Source organism: Oryx dammah, unplaced genomic scaffold (genome assembly GCF_014754425.2).
Source record: "Oryx dammah isolate SB20612 unplaced genomic scaffold, SCBI_Odam_1.1 HiC_scaffold_28, whole genome shotgun sequence".
NCBI lineage: Eukaryota > Metazoa > Chordata > Mammalia > Artiodactyla > Bovidae > Oryx > Oryx dammah.
In genome coordinates this window covers 109,762,074-109,779,366 of record NW_024070212.1, presented here as the reverse complement: position 1 = coordinate 109,779,366, position 17,293 = coordinate 109,762,074, and the positions used below count along the sequence as shown (strand labels likewise).

Genomic DNA, 17,293 nt, shown 5'->3' with positions numbered 1-17,293 from the left:
TGCAGCATCAGTTATCGGGCTGAACTAGGGGAGACAAGGATCTGCTGGGGAAGGAGAGAGGGGAGGGTGGCCTAATCCGCCACCACGGCTCTAGGAACCCAGAAGTACGTGGAATATACGGCTTCTCATTCCAGCGCATTCAGACTTCCCTGCACAACAGGGAGCGCCTGCACTCACCTGACCACTCGCCTTTGCCCAGCACCTGGCTGGCCTGCTGGCTGGCCCATCCCTTCATCCACACTAAATCCAGCCCATTCAACCTCATAAAATCTCTCCAATGTGTAGCCTTCTATCTTCTACGCCACTCCTGCCCTAAACACACCTTTTTCTGCTTGGTTTTTGTTCACTGAGTCACTGTCTTTAGCCCATCTTCAAAAAGGTTACTTAAAGATGGAAATCTGAGACTCCCCTGGTGGTCCAGTGGCTAAGACTTTGTGCTCTCAATGCAGGGGCCCTGGGTTTGATTCCTAGTCAGGGAACTAGATCCCACATGCAACAACTAAGGGTTCCCATGCTTCAGCTAAAGCTCCTGTGTGCTGCAACGAAGACCCAGCAGAGCCAAATAAATAAATAAACAAACATTAAAAAAAATGTGGCCTGCTGACAGGCCATAATTTTTTTTAAAAATGGAAATCTGATCACCACTTTGGCAACTTGGGTGTACGTGCTGTATTCTACCTCTCCCTTCTCACAGAGGGCCTGCCTTGCTGCCTGGCCACCAGCGCCCTGCAAAAATGCTTTCAGTACTCACTGTCCTTTGCTAGACCAAGCCAGGGTCTGGCTCACTGGCTCTTCATCTCACGGAGATTCATGCCAAAGATACAAAATTTGGTGAAGATGCCTAAGGCCTAATGCTTCAAGGTGTAGACCTTCTAGCAGATGGGGAAATCCTTACTACGAAGAACAACAGTGGGAAGCAGAATGATTACAGAATAGGGCTGGGGACACCTCGAAGTAACAAAAGATGAGGTATCTGTTGCCAGGTCAACTGACTTAAAGGATATAAAACTATCACATCCGATGTGATCAGGATGCTGCCAACACACAAATGAAGAATCTGGGATGGCAACCCCAATGAGAGTGCACTGGCACGCTTGATTGCCGTGGAAGGCTTTGAGATTAGCAAAGGTGCTAATCCGGTGGAAATCAGGAAAGGTGTGATGCTGGGTGTGGACACTGTAACTGTTGAGCTAAACAAGCAGCCCAAACCTGTGATAAACCCTGGAGAGACTGTTCCATTTGCCACAATTTCTACAAATGGAGACAGAGACCAGCGACAGGATTTCTGCTGTAACCACAGAGGTTCAAAGGGCGTGCTTACAACAGAGGACAGGAAAACACTGAATGCTGAATTAGGAACTGAAGGTGCAAGAACTAAGATTACCTACCTCCTTACTTGACTAATACATCGAAAGCTAAGAAACGGGGATTCCAGGATACTGGTGGCTTCCAGTGTCCAGTCCATCACGCTCACTTTGGAAACTGCCAATGCCCCGTGAGTCTTTGGTTGTAATTACTGAAAATGCTCTCTGTACACTCATTTGAAATAGGATGAAAGTTGACTTTGGGGTTATAACAGCCCAAGCTCCACACTGGGCTGGCCATCAATGCCCTGCAGAAATGCTTTCAGTACTCACTGTCCTTTGCTAGACCAAGCCAGGGTCTGGCACACTGGCTCTTCATCTCACCAAGATTAATGCCAAAGATACAAAATTTGGTGAAGATGCAAGTGAACTCTTATTTGGTGCATGTGGGATCTAGTTCCCTGACTAGGGATCGAACCCAGGCCCTCTGCACTGAGAGTGTAGAGTCTTAGCTCTGGACCACCAGGGGAGTACCAGATTTCCATTTTTAAGTAATGAAGATCATGGCATCCGGTCTCATCACTTCATGGCAAATAGATGAGGAACCAGTGGAAACAGTGACAGACTTCATTTTCTTGAGCTCCAAAATCACTGCAGATGGTGACTGCAGCTGTGAAATTAAAAGCCACTTGCATCTTGGAAGAAAAGCTATGACCAACCTAGACAGCATATTAAAAAGCAGAGACATTACTTTGCCAATAAAGAAAGATTCATCTAGTCAAAGCTATGGTTTTTCCAGTAGCCATATATGGATGTGAGAGTTGGACCATAAAGAAAGCTGAGCACTGAAGAATTGATGCTTTTGAAATGTGGTGTTGAAGAAGACTCTTGTGAGTCCTTTGGAAAACAAGGAGATCAAACCAGTCAATCTTAAGGAATTCATCCTAAATATTCATTGGAAGGACTGATGCTGAAGCAGAAGCTCCAATACTTTGGCCACCCGATGCGAAGAACTGACTCATTTGAAAAGACCCTGATGCTGGGAAAGACTGGAGGCAGGGGGAAAACAGAGGATGAGATGGTTGGATGGTATCATTGACTTAATGGGCATGAGTTTGAGCAAGCTCCAGAAGTTAGTGATGGATAGGGGGGTCGCTAAGAGTCAGACACGATTGAGCGGCTTCACTTTCACTTTCCATTTTCATGCATTGGAGGAGGAAATGGCAACCCACTCCAGTGTTCTTGCCTGGAGAATCCCAGGGATAGGGGAGCCTGGTGGGCTGCCGTCTATGGGGTCGCACAGAATCGGACACAACTGAAGCTACTTAGCAGCAGCAGTAGCAGCAGGATAGCCTGGCATGCTGCAGCCATGGGGTCACAAAGAGTTGGACATGACTGAGTGACTGAATTGAACTGAACCGAAGCTCCAAGGTTTGGTGTCATAGAATGAACCCAACAAAGCTGCTGCTACTGATGGTACAGTGTTTGGAAAAGTAAGCCAAACCCTCAGTCTTTAAGATGTTTTGCATCATGACCTAGGAAAAGGTGGAGAGGTTATTGTGACCAAAGGTGATGCCACATTCTTGCAAGGAAAGGGTAGCAATATTCAAATTGAGAAACATATTTAAAGAGTCACTGAGCATTTAGAATGTTACTATTAGTGACCAGGAAAAAGAAAAACTAAGTGAGCATCTGGCAAAACTTCAGATGGAGTAACTCTGCTGAAGATTGCTGGAACAAGTAACGTGGAAGAGGATGAAAATAGTCCCAGATGCTCTGAATGCTGCAAGAGCTGCTGTTGACAAAGGCATCACCTGGGTGCTTTGCTTCAGTGCATTCCAGGCTTGGATTCACTGCTCCAGCTAAATGAAGAGCAAAAAACTGGTGCCAAAATCATTAAAAGATCCCTCAAATCTCTGGCAATGACCACTGCTAAGAATGCAAGTGCTGAAGGATAATGGATAGTTGAGAAATTTCTGCAGATTCCCTCCGAAGCTGGGTGATTTTTAAAATATGGTGGGAAAGGAATCATCAACCCAACTTAGATTGTAAGTAGTGCTCTGTTGGGAGCTGCTGGTTCAGTTTCTGGGTTAACACGCAAAACTCACCATGCTGCTGGAACTCCTAAAGTAGACAAGGACTCTGGCATAGTAGAAGGGCGACGGCATCAGGGGTGGCCCATGGTTTATGGGTAGCAGTGTAAGAGGGGGCATGTTCTAATTCCTAGGGGAGTGCTTCGCTATTTTTTAAATTTTTTAATTTTATATAATTAACAATGTTATGTTAGTTTCAGGTATACAGCAAGGTGACTGTTAAACACACATGTGTCTAACCCTAACCCTATTTTGTAGCACAGGGAACTCTGCTCAATACTCGGTAATAAGATAAATGGGAAAAGAACTTGAAAAAGAATAGCTAAATGCTTTGCTATTAATAACGGGCTGTGCAGCCCTCTTCATGAGTAACTTCCCAGAAGTCAGCTGGAGGAGATGACCGGAAGACAGATGTTTAAGGGACTCACTATGGCCATGGGTTATTGCTTTTAGTCACCTTTGTGATGCTGTTGTTTCTCCCTGGAACATCCTTTCTCCTCTTCTCTTCCTGGCTCCATCTCGCTCAGAGGTTATCTTCTCTCTGTCTCTTTGTCTCAGGGAGAAGGCAGTGCCCTCTCCAGGCTTCACTTGGACCTCCGCTGAAACCCTCATTACATGGCCCCATCAGATCTGGTTCTAGCAATTTGCCTCATGGGCTCCTATGTCTGCATCCTGGGGCAGACACAGAGCCAGTCACTTAGAAGGTTTCCAAAGAGTTTGATGACTGAACGGATGAATGACCCACTGTTAACAGAATTTGTGCTTTGAATTCATTTCTGGAAAAAGGAAGGGGTGACGCTTGAAGCCTGGTAAGGTGAGGGGGTGTCACATGTGTGTTCACACTCACTTTTCAGTTTAGGCTCACTATTGATTGAACTCAGGAGCTTGGCTTTGTGAGTACTCAGCCCCCGGGATCCTGAGATTCATTCTGAGGACCCCGGAGGCCTAAACTTGGAAATGAGGCTGCTAAGGGTCGGGCAGCAGTTCAGAGGGCCAACAAGAATAGAGCAAATAAGTTGGATCTCGGACCACGGGGTGCCTGAGGCACTGGCCCAGGACTGTGGATCAGTCAGAGGCAAAAACTCAATGTGTTTATGTGAAAATCAGAAGCTTCAGCTTGTTTACCATAAAAAGCCTCCAGCATCTCAGTAAATGCCAATTGTTCTCAAATAGAAATGTTTCTTGGGCAGACAACTGAGACTCAGCACGGGACTTCTAGAGAGCAGAAAACCTTCCAATCTCAGAGTCACTAGGGTAGACTTGAGAGAGGCAGTGGGAGGGACTGCGGGGCCAGGCTAGGATCTGGCTGCAGGGAGGTACAGTCACTTGAGGATTATCATCGGGTCAGAGCAACAGCAAGGGGGACACGTGAAAGGAGCCAGAGCCACCAGCTCGCTCTCACTGCTTGAGGGTTTCCCATAGAACAGGGGTCAAGGTGATGAATTGGGTAGGAAGCTTCAAGTTCCCATTTCAAGAGCGCCTGCCAAGTGTGAGACATTTTACCAGGAGCTCCTTCAACTTCTAGTCACCTTGTGGAGTTAAAATGACTATTCCCTCTTCAGAAGAGGAAAGCAACAGTGAAGGGGGTTGCCTTCCCTCCAGGGTAACCCCTCACCCCTTGTGATCAGCGGCCACTGTGGGCATTTAAGAAAGGCTCTTCTCACTGTCATTCCTTGTAGGCTTAAAAAAAGAAAACCAAAACCAAAACACCCAAGGAAACAATGAGAAGGACTGGAAATATTCCTCACCTGGAGACAGAGGGTTTGAAGACACAATCTCAGTGCTCTTCCAGAACAGGAAGGAATTTTATAGAACCTCAACTCTTGGGCTTGCCAAATACTTTAGGTAGAGGAACTTATTCTAACCTGCTTAGGTACATGCCTGCTATAAACAGATCAAAGAGGGACTGCTCTAGGTGAAGTTGGGGTGGAAATCCCACCTGCTCAGCCGTTTGCAAAACAGCTGCTGGGAGAACCCCACGGTCTCCAAGGAACCCACGTGGAAAGCCCATTCTTTTGACCCACTTCTCTTCTGTTACATGCATGGGAGGACTCATGCCTTAAGATGGGATTGGCGACCTCAGCCTCTACTTTGCCTGAAAGCTTTCGTATCTTTTTCTCTAGCCAAGACCCTTCTTCTCTGAGCTACAGATTGACAGAAGAGACAACTGTCTATCAGATAGTCTCCCGAACCCTGGCATCCCACACTACCTCAGAATCAATGCATCCCAAGCAAACTCCGTCCCCCATCTGCCTCTGCCAGGGACCATCTTGGTTAATATTGTCATTTATTTTACTCACTTACTCAAGCTAAAAACCTAAGATTCATCTCTGACTCATTCATCTTCTTTCCCCCATCCCCTCTCACTCCCAAGCCTGACACATACTGAGTCCAGGGTGGCTGATCACAGAAGGAGCTCTTCTGGTCTATCTCCCCTTCTCCATCTCTTACTGCTTCTGCCTAAACTCTGGATCTTCACTGTCATCATTAAAAAAATTTTCTTTGGCCATGCCATGAGGCATGCAGGATCTTAGTTCCCCTTTCAGGGTTTGAACGTGTTCCCCCTGCATTGGAATTGCAGTCTCCACCACTGGACCACCAGGTAGGTCCTTGTCAGCTTCTCATCCTCCAAAAACGCATATCTGTCTCCCATTATTTTCATTCTAGAGCAAAGATTTTTCGAAAATGAAAATGTGATCATGTCTCCGCTCTTGTTAAAACTTCTGATCAACCTCTCACCACTATGGGGGGCTTCCCCCTACAGAGGTAAAGAATCTGCCTGCCAATGCAGAAGATGCAAGAGAAGTGGGTTTGATCCCTGGGCTTGGAAGATCCCCTGGAGAAGGAAACGGCAACCCACTCCAGTATTCTTGCCTGGAGAATCCCATGGATGGAGGAGCCTGGTGGACTACAGTCCATGGGGTCGCACAGAGTTGTACATAACTGAGCGCTGAGCGCGAGCACAAGCACCACTCTGGGATGGAGCCCAGCTTCACGGCAGCTTTTTATGACCTGATGTGACTGCCTACCTCACTTTCCAGCCTCATAACTCTAGCTGCCCATCGCCGCTCGTGACTGCAGACTTCACTCTAGGTCAGCAAATGTTTCCTGTAAAATGCCTCACCTCAGTTGCAAACTATCTAACTCCAGCAGCACTCAAGCAGTAGAAAATTTGTCTATTAATGAGCGTAGCTGAGTTCCAATAACCTTTCATTTATGGATGCTAAAATTTGAATTGCATATAATTTTCATGTGTTATGAAATGTTCTTGAACTATTTATTTGTTTCTTCAACTATTTAAAAATGTGAGAACTCCCCTGGTGGTCCAGTGGCTCCAAGATATGCTTCCAATACATGCTCCATGCTTCTAGTACAGGGAGTGTGGGTTTGATCGCCAGGTCAGGGAACTAAGATCCTGTGTGCCACGTGGGATGGCCAGATTAAAAAATAAAATAAAATAAAATAAAATAAAAAGCAGCATAAAACCCCCTTTTACCTTGAAGACCACATGAAAACAAGCAGAGAGCTGAGCCTGGCCTGCAGGCTGTAGTTCGCTGATCTGTGCTATAGACACACACAAGTATTTGTGGTTCCTAGACTTAGCACTTTCCTGCTGTCGTGCTTGAGCTCTACCTGGAAGGCTCCTTCCCATTGTCTGTCTGGCCTCTTTTTGAGACTCACACTGAAGTCTGGCTTTCCTTAAGTGTCTCCAACAACATGAATTGCTCCTTTATGCACTCCCAGAACCTTTCATCAGGCCTCGATTATAGCTCTTCTCATACGGCACAGAAGTGACAGACTCGTGTCTGCCCCTCTCTTTAACCTGCTCTCTTTGAGAGCAGAGACTGGTCTGGTCATGTGGGTCTTTCTGTGCTATCACGCGGTAATGTCACAGGGACACATTTCTCAAAAATGAAATACGACTGCCCACCTTCCAACAGTCAGCTCCAGGCAGCACCAGCCTAGAACTCAGATCCTCTGCTACCACATGGTTTTGGTTAGAACTGTGTGTGGCCATGAGCAGCCCTAAATTCTGATGGGACTGAGACAAGAAGGGAATGCATTGTGTTGTAGGTTCAGTTCAGTTCAGCCGCTCAGTTGGTCCGACTCTTTTGCGACCCCATGAATCACAGCACAGCAGGCCTCCCTGTCCATCACCAACTCCCGGAGTTCACCCAAACTCATGTCCATCAAGTCAGTGATGCCATCCAGCCATCTCATCCTCCGTTGTCCCCTTCTCCTCCTGCCCCCAATCCCTCCCAGCATTGGAGTCTTTTCCAATGAGTCAACTCTTCACATGAGGTGGACAAAGTATTGGAGTTTCAGCTTTAGCATCAGTCCTTCCAATGAACACCCAGGACTGATCTCCTTTAGAATGGACTGGGTGGATCTCCTTGCAGTCCAAGGGACTCTCAAGTCTTCTTCAACACCACAGTTCAAAAGCGTCAATTCTTCAGTTACATTTATTTTTCTTGTTTGTTTCTCTGGGACAAAACCTCCACTGATAACAGGAGTTGGGAATTACTGGCTCTGAAGTGCCCTCCATCCCTTGAGATTCCAAGGCCATAAAGCCGAGCACGGGGAAGCTGGTCACGTGCGGATGACTCCCTAGACCCATTGTTCTCCACCCTGTCCTGTGCCCCAGAGCCAGACCTCTGTGGACAGCCAGAGAACAAGGAAGCCTGCCAGTCTAACTGGCCAGCCGCCTAGGGTACAGAGCAGACCAGGGCAGGCCCTCTGTTCCCTTGTTCCTGGTTTCCTGTTGGGTTGGCAGATGGGAAGCACAGCAGATGTGATGGAGAGAAGGGCAAGATCTGGTTAGTGATTCTTGGGGTCCCCTCCTGCACCGGTTACAGACTCCCAGCACCCCCTCCTGCCCTGGAGGTTGGCAGTGTCAGCCTCCTCAGTTCTGCCAGGCAGCCCCTCTTCAATGGCTCCAGCTCCTGCTCCCCCTTCCCTGACCCTTCCCCTAGTGTGGTAAAGGCCTCTCGGCTGTTTATTCCCTGGGGACCTCATCATTGCTCTGGGTTCCTTTACTCTCACCCTCCTCTTCGTAGCTGGACCCTTCACTAAACCTTCTGCAGTTACAGCCACGCAGGAAGTATGCTCCCGTCTCCTCCTAGACCCCTGACTGAAACCTACCTCTGCTATTCTTTGGGACTGAATTTACAAGTAGCAAAACTTAAAATGTTCTTTAGTGGTTCCAAAGCTTTCATTCCTTTAGAGCAGTGGTTCTCAACTGGGGGTGATTTTATGCTCGGGGGACATTTGGCAAAGTCTGGAGAATTTATGGTTGTCATAACTGTGTGTGTTTGTGTGTGTGTGTGTGTGTGTGTGTGTGTGTACACACATGTGTGGGTGCTGCTGGCATCTAGCATCTTTGGGGTAGAGGCCAGGAATGCTGCTAAGCTGCCTGCAGTGCCTGAGGCAGCCCCTACTGGAGGGAATTATGCAGGCTACAACGTCAACAGTGCAGAGGCCGAGAAACCCTGCTTTATAACGTTGTCAGTTAAGTCTCCAAATGACTGCTGTAGACCCTTGCACTATGGTGGCCAAAGTATTGGAGTTTTCAGTATTGGAGTTTCACTAGAGAAATCTCGCAGGGGAGAATCATGTATTAAACACAAGTGGCACACACCACAGTGTATTAGCATGCCAGGTCCAGATGAGCTTGGCTGGTGTTCAAACCTGGGCTCCAACTTTCTATGGCTGAGACCTAGAGCCACCATGGAACCTTCTCTGCAGCTCTCAGTCCTCATCTGTAAGATGGGGCTAATAGTAGTACCTGCTTCACACAGCTGCTCTTAGAACTGAATAAACTAATATTTATTAAATGCCAAGTTCTTGAAACACTGGTACACTGGTGCACACCAACGTGCAAATCCTGTTCTGGGCTATGCTGTGGGAGGATAAGGGAGGACAGAGAGAGGATAGGAAAGAGCCTACTTTTGAGAAGTTTGTAACTAACACCATTTTTCAGACTGTGGGTTGTTCCTTGCTACAGACTTGTGAAATCGATTTAAAAGCTGCAACTAATACTAAAAATTGGAAAAGAAATTTTCAGGGTGCATCATACTTACTAAGGGTAAATAGCAACTGGTGACATTTTCCTTTTAGGTCTACAGATATATATGTGTGTCCAGGTTGTAATGGAAAAAATGTATTTTTTTTTATGGTGGGATGAGATTAACAAAACAAAGTTTAAAAGCTACCAGTCAAATAAGAAAAGTGAGGCAACCATAGCCCCATAGGAGAAGGCCTTGTGATTTTCCAGAAAAACTCACATAGGCCTGTGAATGAATTTGGGCTTCATCACTGATATGCTGAAAAAGCAGAGACATCACTTTGCCGACAAAGGTGTGCATAGTCAAAGCTATGGTTTTTTTCAGTAGTCATGTATGGATGAGAGAGTTGGACCATCAGTGAAGGCCGAGTGTCCAAGAACTGATGCTTTTGAACTGTGGTGCTGGAGAAGACTCGAGAGTCCCTTGAACAGCAAGGAGATCAAACCAGTCAATCCTAAAGGAAGTCAACCCTGAATATTCATTGGAAGGACTGATGCCACCTGATGCGAAGAACTGACTCATTGGAAAAGACCCTGATGCTGGGAAAGATTGAAGGCAGGAGGAGAAGGGGACGACAGAGGATGAGATGGTTGGATGGCATCACCAACTCAATGGCCATGAGTTTGAGTAGGCTCTGGGAGTTGGTGAAGGACAGGGAAGCCTGGCATGCTGCAGTCCACGGGGTCACAAAGAGTCGGACATGACTGAGCAACTGAACAACAGCAATGAATAGTCTGTGTGATCTGTGTGTGTCTGGCGAGGTACACAAGCTCTCTGAGCCTCAGCTTCCTTTTGAGATACGGGAATTAAAAAACACATTCATCACCGTGCTGAGGGGAGGATGAACACACATACAGGGCCTGGTGCAGGGCCTGGTGCAGGCCTGGTGCAGGGCAGGCACGCAATGGATACGTGCTCCTGACCTTCTCGAGACTGCCTGGTCGGTGTTCTCGTTGCCGGTTATCTGGCAGCAAACCCTAAGCTATGACCATGGCTATAACTTGACTTATATAAGAAACACCTGGAACCTCTTTATCAGATGAGTCAACGATATTCATTTCTGCTTCTCTGTTTTAGAAAACACGACAGGAAGAGCCGAAGAGGTGCTTCACTCCCACAGAGGCCTGACCTCAGGTGCAGCAGAAAACAAACAAACAAAAATGTCTCGAAGAAAGTTCTTGGAGCCAGGGTTTGTGAAGCTTGTCAAAGTTGGCTTCCTGTTCATTTTTTAAAAATAATTGCAAGGGAGTCCTGCTACCCAAGGCTAAGGATGAGGCTGTGCATAAAAGATTCAGATTCTAGAGGTCATGTTTCTGCTCCCAATGCTGCTTTTATCCCAGTTCCCGGCCTGAAAGCCTGGCCCTGGGGGCCCGCGCCCTGCCGGTGCCACATCTAGGGTGGGCAGGGTGCTCAGTGTTCAGGCCAAAGCCTCAGCGCCTCCGAGGTGGGGCATGGAAAGACAGGCTGCCCGGCTCCTCCCCAGGAGTTGGGGCTCCCTCCTAACGGTGGTGTGGCCTTGATCACTGCACCCTCTTCGTCAGGCCTGTGTCCTATGCACGCTGATTGATACACGTACTCTCTCACTCCCAATACAGCCCACTCTTTATTCCTCAGGGCCTCTTACAGGGCCTCTACTTAATAGGTGGGCAAGACAAATCCACACTGAGTCTATCAGTACCAGCTTCCATTTGTAATCGGTGATTTTTGTTGTTTAGTCACTATGTTGTGTCTGACTCTCTTGGGACCCCTTGGACTGTAGCCCACCAGGCTCCTCTGTCCATGGGATTTCCCAGGCAAGAATACTGGAGTGGGTTGCCATTTCCTCCTTCAGGGGCTCTTCCCTACCCAGGGATAGAACCCACGTCTCCTATATTGGCAGGCAGATTCTTTGCCCCTGAGCCACCAGTGTGTGCGTGCATGCTAAGCTGTTTCAGTTGTATCCCACTCTTTGTGACCCTATGCACTTTAGCCTTCCAGGTTTCTCTGTCCATGAGATTATCCAGGCAAGAATACTGGAGTGGGTTGCCATGCCCTCCTCCAGGGGATCTTCCTGACCCAGGGATCGAACTTGAGTCTGGGAAGCCCATAACTGGTGATAGCAATGGGTTAATGAGCAAGTTTGAAACCAATCCTTATGTTTATCTCCATGGATAAATTCTGTGTATTTTGGACAAACTCAAGGTTGAAAAGGAAGGTTGTCATCTACACCTACCATCCACCGGACTTTGGGATCTCCTCCAGGTGCAGAGGACTCCCCACCTTAGGATTAGTGCACTCCTTTTCATGGGCAACTCTCCTCTCCGAGTTAGGAAATTCATCATGGATGGAGCAGAAATCTGCTTACCTGCAGTTTCCACCTGCCATTTTGGGTCTGATCTCTTGCCCCCAGAGAGCTCTTCCCATATTTGAGCATCTAAGCTGGAGAGCTCCCTAAAAGTTTCACCTGTCATTTGTCAAACATTTGTGTTCTACACGAAATGAATGAGAGGTAAGATATGGGCAGCTCTCCTACTTTACCCTGGGGTGGGCTAAACTCTGCCAGTAGGAGGGTGGGCTCTGGATTCGAGCAGCAGGAGTTCAGATAGCCTTGGGAAACTGGTTTAATTTCTCTGAGCCTCGGTTCCCTTGTCCATCAGATGGAGATGGTGACAGTATTTGCTTCACAGGGTAATGACAAAGATTAAGTGAGACGATGCTGACCAAGTGCCAAGCACAGTGCCTGGCTCTTAGGAGGCCCCTGGTATAAACTATTAAGATTCCACTGGTCTGAAGAGGGGCAGCTCAGGGCACACAATTCTACACAATTCAAGAAGTGTCCTCCCTTGGGCAACAGACTACAACAGCAGATGCAGAGATGCTGAAATGCAGACCTCTGGGTCTGCAAATAAGAGCAGGACAACAGAGGCAAGTACACCCAGTTTGGGGACATCTCTGCCGCCGGCCCTACCTACCTTGGTACTGGGCACTGAAGCCACGCTGGCGGTGGTTGCCATCCGATGTGAAGTGCAGCCGTAACCAGTTCTTGCTGCTGATGACGGGGGCTGGGAGGCTGGCTCCAGTGAACCTGTGGGGACAGGAAGTAGGGGAGGGGGAGGTGAGGGACCACAGCTGGTTGAGACTGAGCACCCGGGAGTCTCTCCACTGCCCACATGTGCTGGGGCCTCTGCCCTGGCAGAAGGGAGGGCCACGCTGCCCCAGCCGCCCTGCAACAAGGAGCCTGGGACCTGGGTGGCTTGAGCTGGCTCCTCCAGGGGTTCTTTCCACTGCTGAGAGGCTGGGCACATGTGCTTTGTTGCTTAGTCATGTCTGACTCTTTGGGACCCCATGGACTGTAGCCCACCAGGCCTCTCTGTCCTTAGGATTTCCCAGGCAAGAATACTGGAGTAGGTAACCATTCCCTTCTCCAGGGTATCTTCCCAAGCCAGGGATCAAATCCGGTCTGCTGCATTGCAGGCAGATTCTTTACCACCTGAGCCACCAGGGAGACACTGAGAGGAGGGAGCCGTACTTCAGGCCAGGAGCAGGGGACTGTTTCTCCCAGTGAGGTCTGGCCACCCAGGAGAGAGACCCAGCCCTCCAAGCAGAGGCCCACTGCCCCCCAGCAGAGGCCCACACACCCACCTCCAGCAGAGGCCCACTGTCCCACAAAGATCCAGCTCCAGACAGAGGACCAGCCCCAGCTCTCCAGCAGAGGTTCAGCCCCTGCCCCCACCACCCCCCCTGCACTCAGGGGCAGAGGTTCAGCCTCCCCAAGCAAGCCCCTCGGGGCCTACGCGAAGTCAGGAGAAAGGGCTCAGGCAGCCACTGTGTGCAACGTGACCTTCCCAGGTGTGAGAGCCCATTTCGGGGTCACTCACTAGGCCCTGGGTCTCCTCTGCCTCCTGCCCATCCCTGCTGCCTCCGCCCTGCCCCTCACTACCCCTTCCTGCTTCCAGGCTGCCTCTCCTCCCTTAACGGAGCCTCCTCCGAGTTCTAGCCAGTCCGGCTCAGTGGGTCGACACCAGCATATGCCCTCCTGCCGCCGGTCGCTGCCCTAGCCTTCTGCCCAGCTGCACCCTGGGCCAGCTTTCACGTCAATCAGATCTTTCCTTCTAGAGTTGCTCAGAGCTCAAGAACCTTCTGTGGCCTCCCCAGTGGCCACACAAAACTGGCCTTCCAAACTTCCTATCCTGTCTCCTTCTTGAAAAGGAGAGGCTCCCCTCGGGAGGGCCCTCTCCCCTCGCCACACTCAGGCTAAGCCTCCAGTGCCCCTCCCCTCTCTGCTCTTTCCTCCCACCCCGCCCCGCACTCTGGGAGCACCCCCTTCTCTCCTGGACCCCACAGCCTCCAGCAGCCAAGAACTAGTGTCTCCCTGCTCCTCCTCCCTGTGTCTGAATCAGGGACCAGACCTCCTGACGCGTCCCCTTCGGTACCATCCCTCCTACCCTGCCCGAACACCCTGATCACACCTAAGCATTCCAAGCTTTCTCCTTTCCCATGTCTTTGCCCTTTCATTATTATTATTTATTTGGCTGTGTTGAGTCTCAGCTGCAGCATGCGGGACCTTCATTGAGTTATATGGGAACTTTCCTTGTGGCATGTGTGGGTTTAGAGCTGCCCCGAGGCATGTGGGATTTTAGTTTCCTGACCAAGTAGGAACCCACGTCCCCTGCACTGGAAGGTGGATTCTTAACCACTGGACCAGCAAGGAATTCCCATGGCTTTGCCTTTTCTGCCTGGAATACACCCACGAGTAACCCTCTCCCCTGCACCAGCCGTGTCACGCGAGACGACTCTGGGACACCCGCAAATACCACGTCCCCACCCAGGAAGGTCTTTCCTACTCTCCTCGGCTCTGATACCACACAGATTTAGGTTCAGATCCAGGTTTCACCACGTCCAATCAGTGTGACCAGTTATTCCATCTTTCTGAAGATGGAACGATAACACCAGCCTGGAGAGTCCATGGGAATAAGTGAGGGGACTTCCGGGTACAGGACCTAGCCCACTATTTGACACGTATTAACTCAATAAACATAATTCCCTTTCCCCTCCTCTGTGATGCCACAGCAAGTTACTCAGATTGTAATTCATTCATCCAGGTGTGTGTCTCCCTAGACGATGCCTCCAAGAGGGCAGTGCAGACAGGTGGGTGGGTGGGCAGAACGGGGGAAGCTGGGGCTCTGGAGGGATTGGCTGTGTTATCTTATGAAAATTACTTACATTCTCTGTGACTTTATCTGTAAAATGAGGAAAATAATCCCTCCCTGAAAGGGTTGCAAGGACTGAATGAGGTGATACACAAAAAAGACTTTAGCACCATCTCCAGCAATTAGAAAGCTCTCGGTAAGTGGCAGCTGCTGTTTTATTCTCCATCATCTTTGTTCTTCATCTTTGTACTGAGCATCTAACACAATGCCTGACACAAGTAGGTGTGTCAGGATTCCAGCAGAAAACAGGTGGCTCGGTCGTCTGAGAATAATTCTGGGTGAATGAATGTTCTCGTCACCTCAAGGATGGGGCAGTATTCTGAGGCTGGTAACAAGGGTATGGCTAACCCCTCACAGACCTGGACAGAAATGGTGAGCCCTGAAGCTTAGTAAGGACCCAGATCTTTGGTCAGCTGGGACTACAGCCAGTTTGCACAGATTCCTACCAGGACGGAGCAAGGAATGAATACCCGGAATTCATTCTCCTGCCTCCCCTCCTCCCATCTACTGCTGATGCTTCTGTTGGTCTAGCACAATTGGAAGCCAGAGAGCAAGGAAGATTGCTGGTGTAGTCTGACAAGTAAGTCTTCCTAACTGTGGAACAGGGTAGAAAAGGGAGGGGAGATGATCTGGAGGCGTGAAAGGGAGAGAGATCCAGCAGTGGGTCTCCATAAATGCGTATTAAACAAAGGAACTAACCGAGGAGCCTCTCACCCCGAAAAACTGAGTTTTTACTGTAATGAAAATGCTGACACACACCAAACTCCAGGAATATCACCCACACTGCTATAGTAGGAGCTATAACAGAAACCAATTACTGTATTTTACCAGATCCCATTTAAAATAGTTTATTACAGGCGGAGTCATTTAAGTTTTCTAAGGAGCCACAAACAGTATTGTGGGTTTTTTCTTCCCCAGGCCAAATTCAATTCTATCTCAATGACAAAGCTTGGAGGCTATTTACATAAGGAAGTAGAAATAGGGAGAATTTACCTGAATAATTCAGAACCAAAGGCTGTTTATTGCAAAATGGAAATGAGGGGAGAGTGCCCGGGTTCCAAGAGCAGGATGAGAGTAATGATCTGGGTTGTAACTGGAATACAGGAAGTCAGCGACTCTTCTCCAGCCCTGGGATCAGCTTTAACCCCCAACTGTACAGACGGGAGGAGCCTGAAGGGACCTCACTCCCTCCCATTTCTCCCACACCTTCACCTGCTCCCAGGAATCTTATAGCTGTTCATTCTCAAGGCTTCAACTCGGGGCCCTGTGCATCTTCACTCTGTTCTGCTCCTGCCTCCTGGGACATATATGCTTATTTGAGAGTTTTCTTGGCATCTATCAGAGAATCAGGGACATAAATGTTGGAATTATCACATGAAACTTTGCCATTGCGATGGTGTCATGCCTTACTCAAAACTCTAATAAAAAAGAACTACTAACACCTACAACATGAAAGATGATCAAAAGCATTATGCTGAATGATACAAGAGTATATACGGTATGATTCTCTTTATATGAAACTCTGGAAAAGATGAATCAACGGAGAGAAAGCACATCAGTGGGTGCCCGAGTTGTGGGGGAGAGGTACAGGGAGGATTGCCTGGGAAGGAATACAGGGAACATTCTAGGGTGCTGGAAATGGTCTTATATATAAGATGGCCTTGTCTTATATAATAAGATATGGTTCTATCTTGTATAATAAGACATGGTCTTACCTTATAAGATGGTGGATATACGGCATGCACACATTTGTCAAAGCCCCCAGAACAGTACATTTAAGATGGGTCATTTTTAAATTGCTTCCTGCAAAACCTGTCTGCAGGTCAAGAAGTAGAAGTTAGAACCGGACTTGGAACAATGGATTGGTTCCAAATTGGGAAAGGAGTACGTCAAGGCTGTATATTGTCACTCTGTTCATTTAACTTCTATGCAGAGTACATCACGAGAAATGCCAGGCTGGAGGATGAAGCACAAGCTGGAATCAAGATTGCTGGGAGAAATATCAATAACTTTAGATATGCAGATGACACCATCCTCACGGCAGAAAGCGAAGAGGAGCTAAAGAGCCTCTTGAAGAAGGTGAAAGTGGAGAGTGAAAAAGCTAACTTAAAACTCAACATTCAGAAAATGAAGATCTTTGCATCCGTCCCATCACTTCATGGCAAACACATGGGGAAACAATGGAAACAGTGTCAGACTTTATTTTCTTGGGCTCCAAAATTACTACAGATGGTGACTACAGCCATGAAATTAAAAGACGCTTGCTCCTTGGAAGAAAAGTTATGACTAACCTAGACAGTATATTGAAAAATAGAGATGTTACCATGCCAAGAAAGGTTCATAGAGTCAAAGCTATGGTTTTTCCAGTAGTCATGTATGGATGTGAGAGTTGGACCATAAAGAAGGCTGCACATCAAAGAATTGATGTTTTTGAACTGTGGTGTTGGAGAAGACTCTTGAGAGTCCCTTGGACTGCAAGAAGATCAAACCAATCAATCCTAAAGGAGATCAGTCCTAGGTGTTCATTGGAAGGACTGATGCTGAAGCTGAAACTCCAGTATCTGACCACCTGGTGTGAAGAACTGACTCATTAGAAAAGACCCTGATGCTGGGAAAGATTGAAGGCAGGAAGGGAAGGGAAC

At 48.2% G+C, this 17,293-nt stretch overlaps 1 protein-coding gene across 2 annotated transcripts in view; it reads right to left on the bottom strand.

The window, feature by feature from the left end:
* Positions 1–17,293, bottom strand: part of CSMD2 (CUB and Sushi multiple domains 2) — a 677,707-nt gene that overhangs the window by 322,211 nt on the left and 338,203 nt on the right. For both annotated transcript variants that reach the window (XM_040231766.1, XM_040231767.1), the window contains exon 6: positions 12,414–12,526. In XM_040231766.1, coding sequence (XP_040087700.1) covers positions 12,414–12,526 — 113 coding nt within the window. The remainder of the gene's footprint in view (positions 1–12,413; positions 12,527–17,293) is intronic.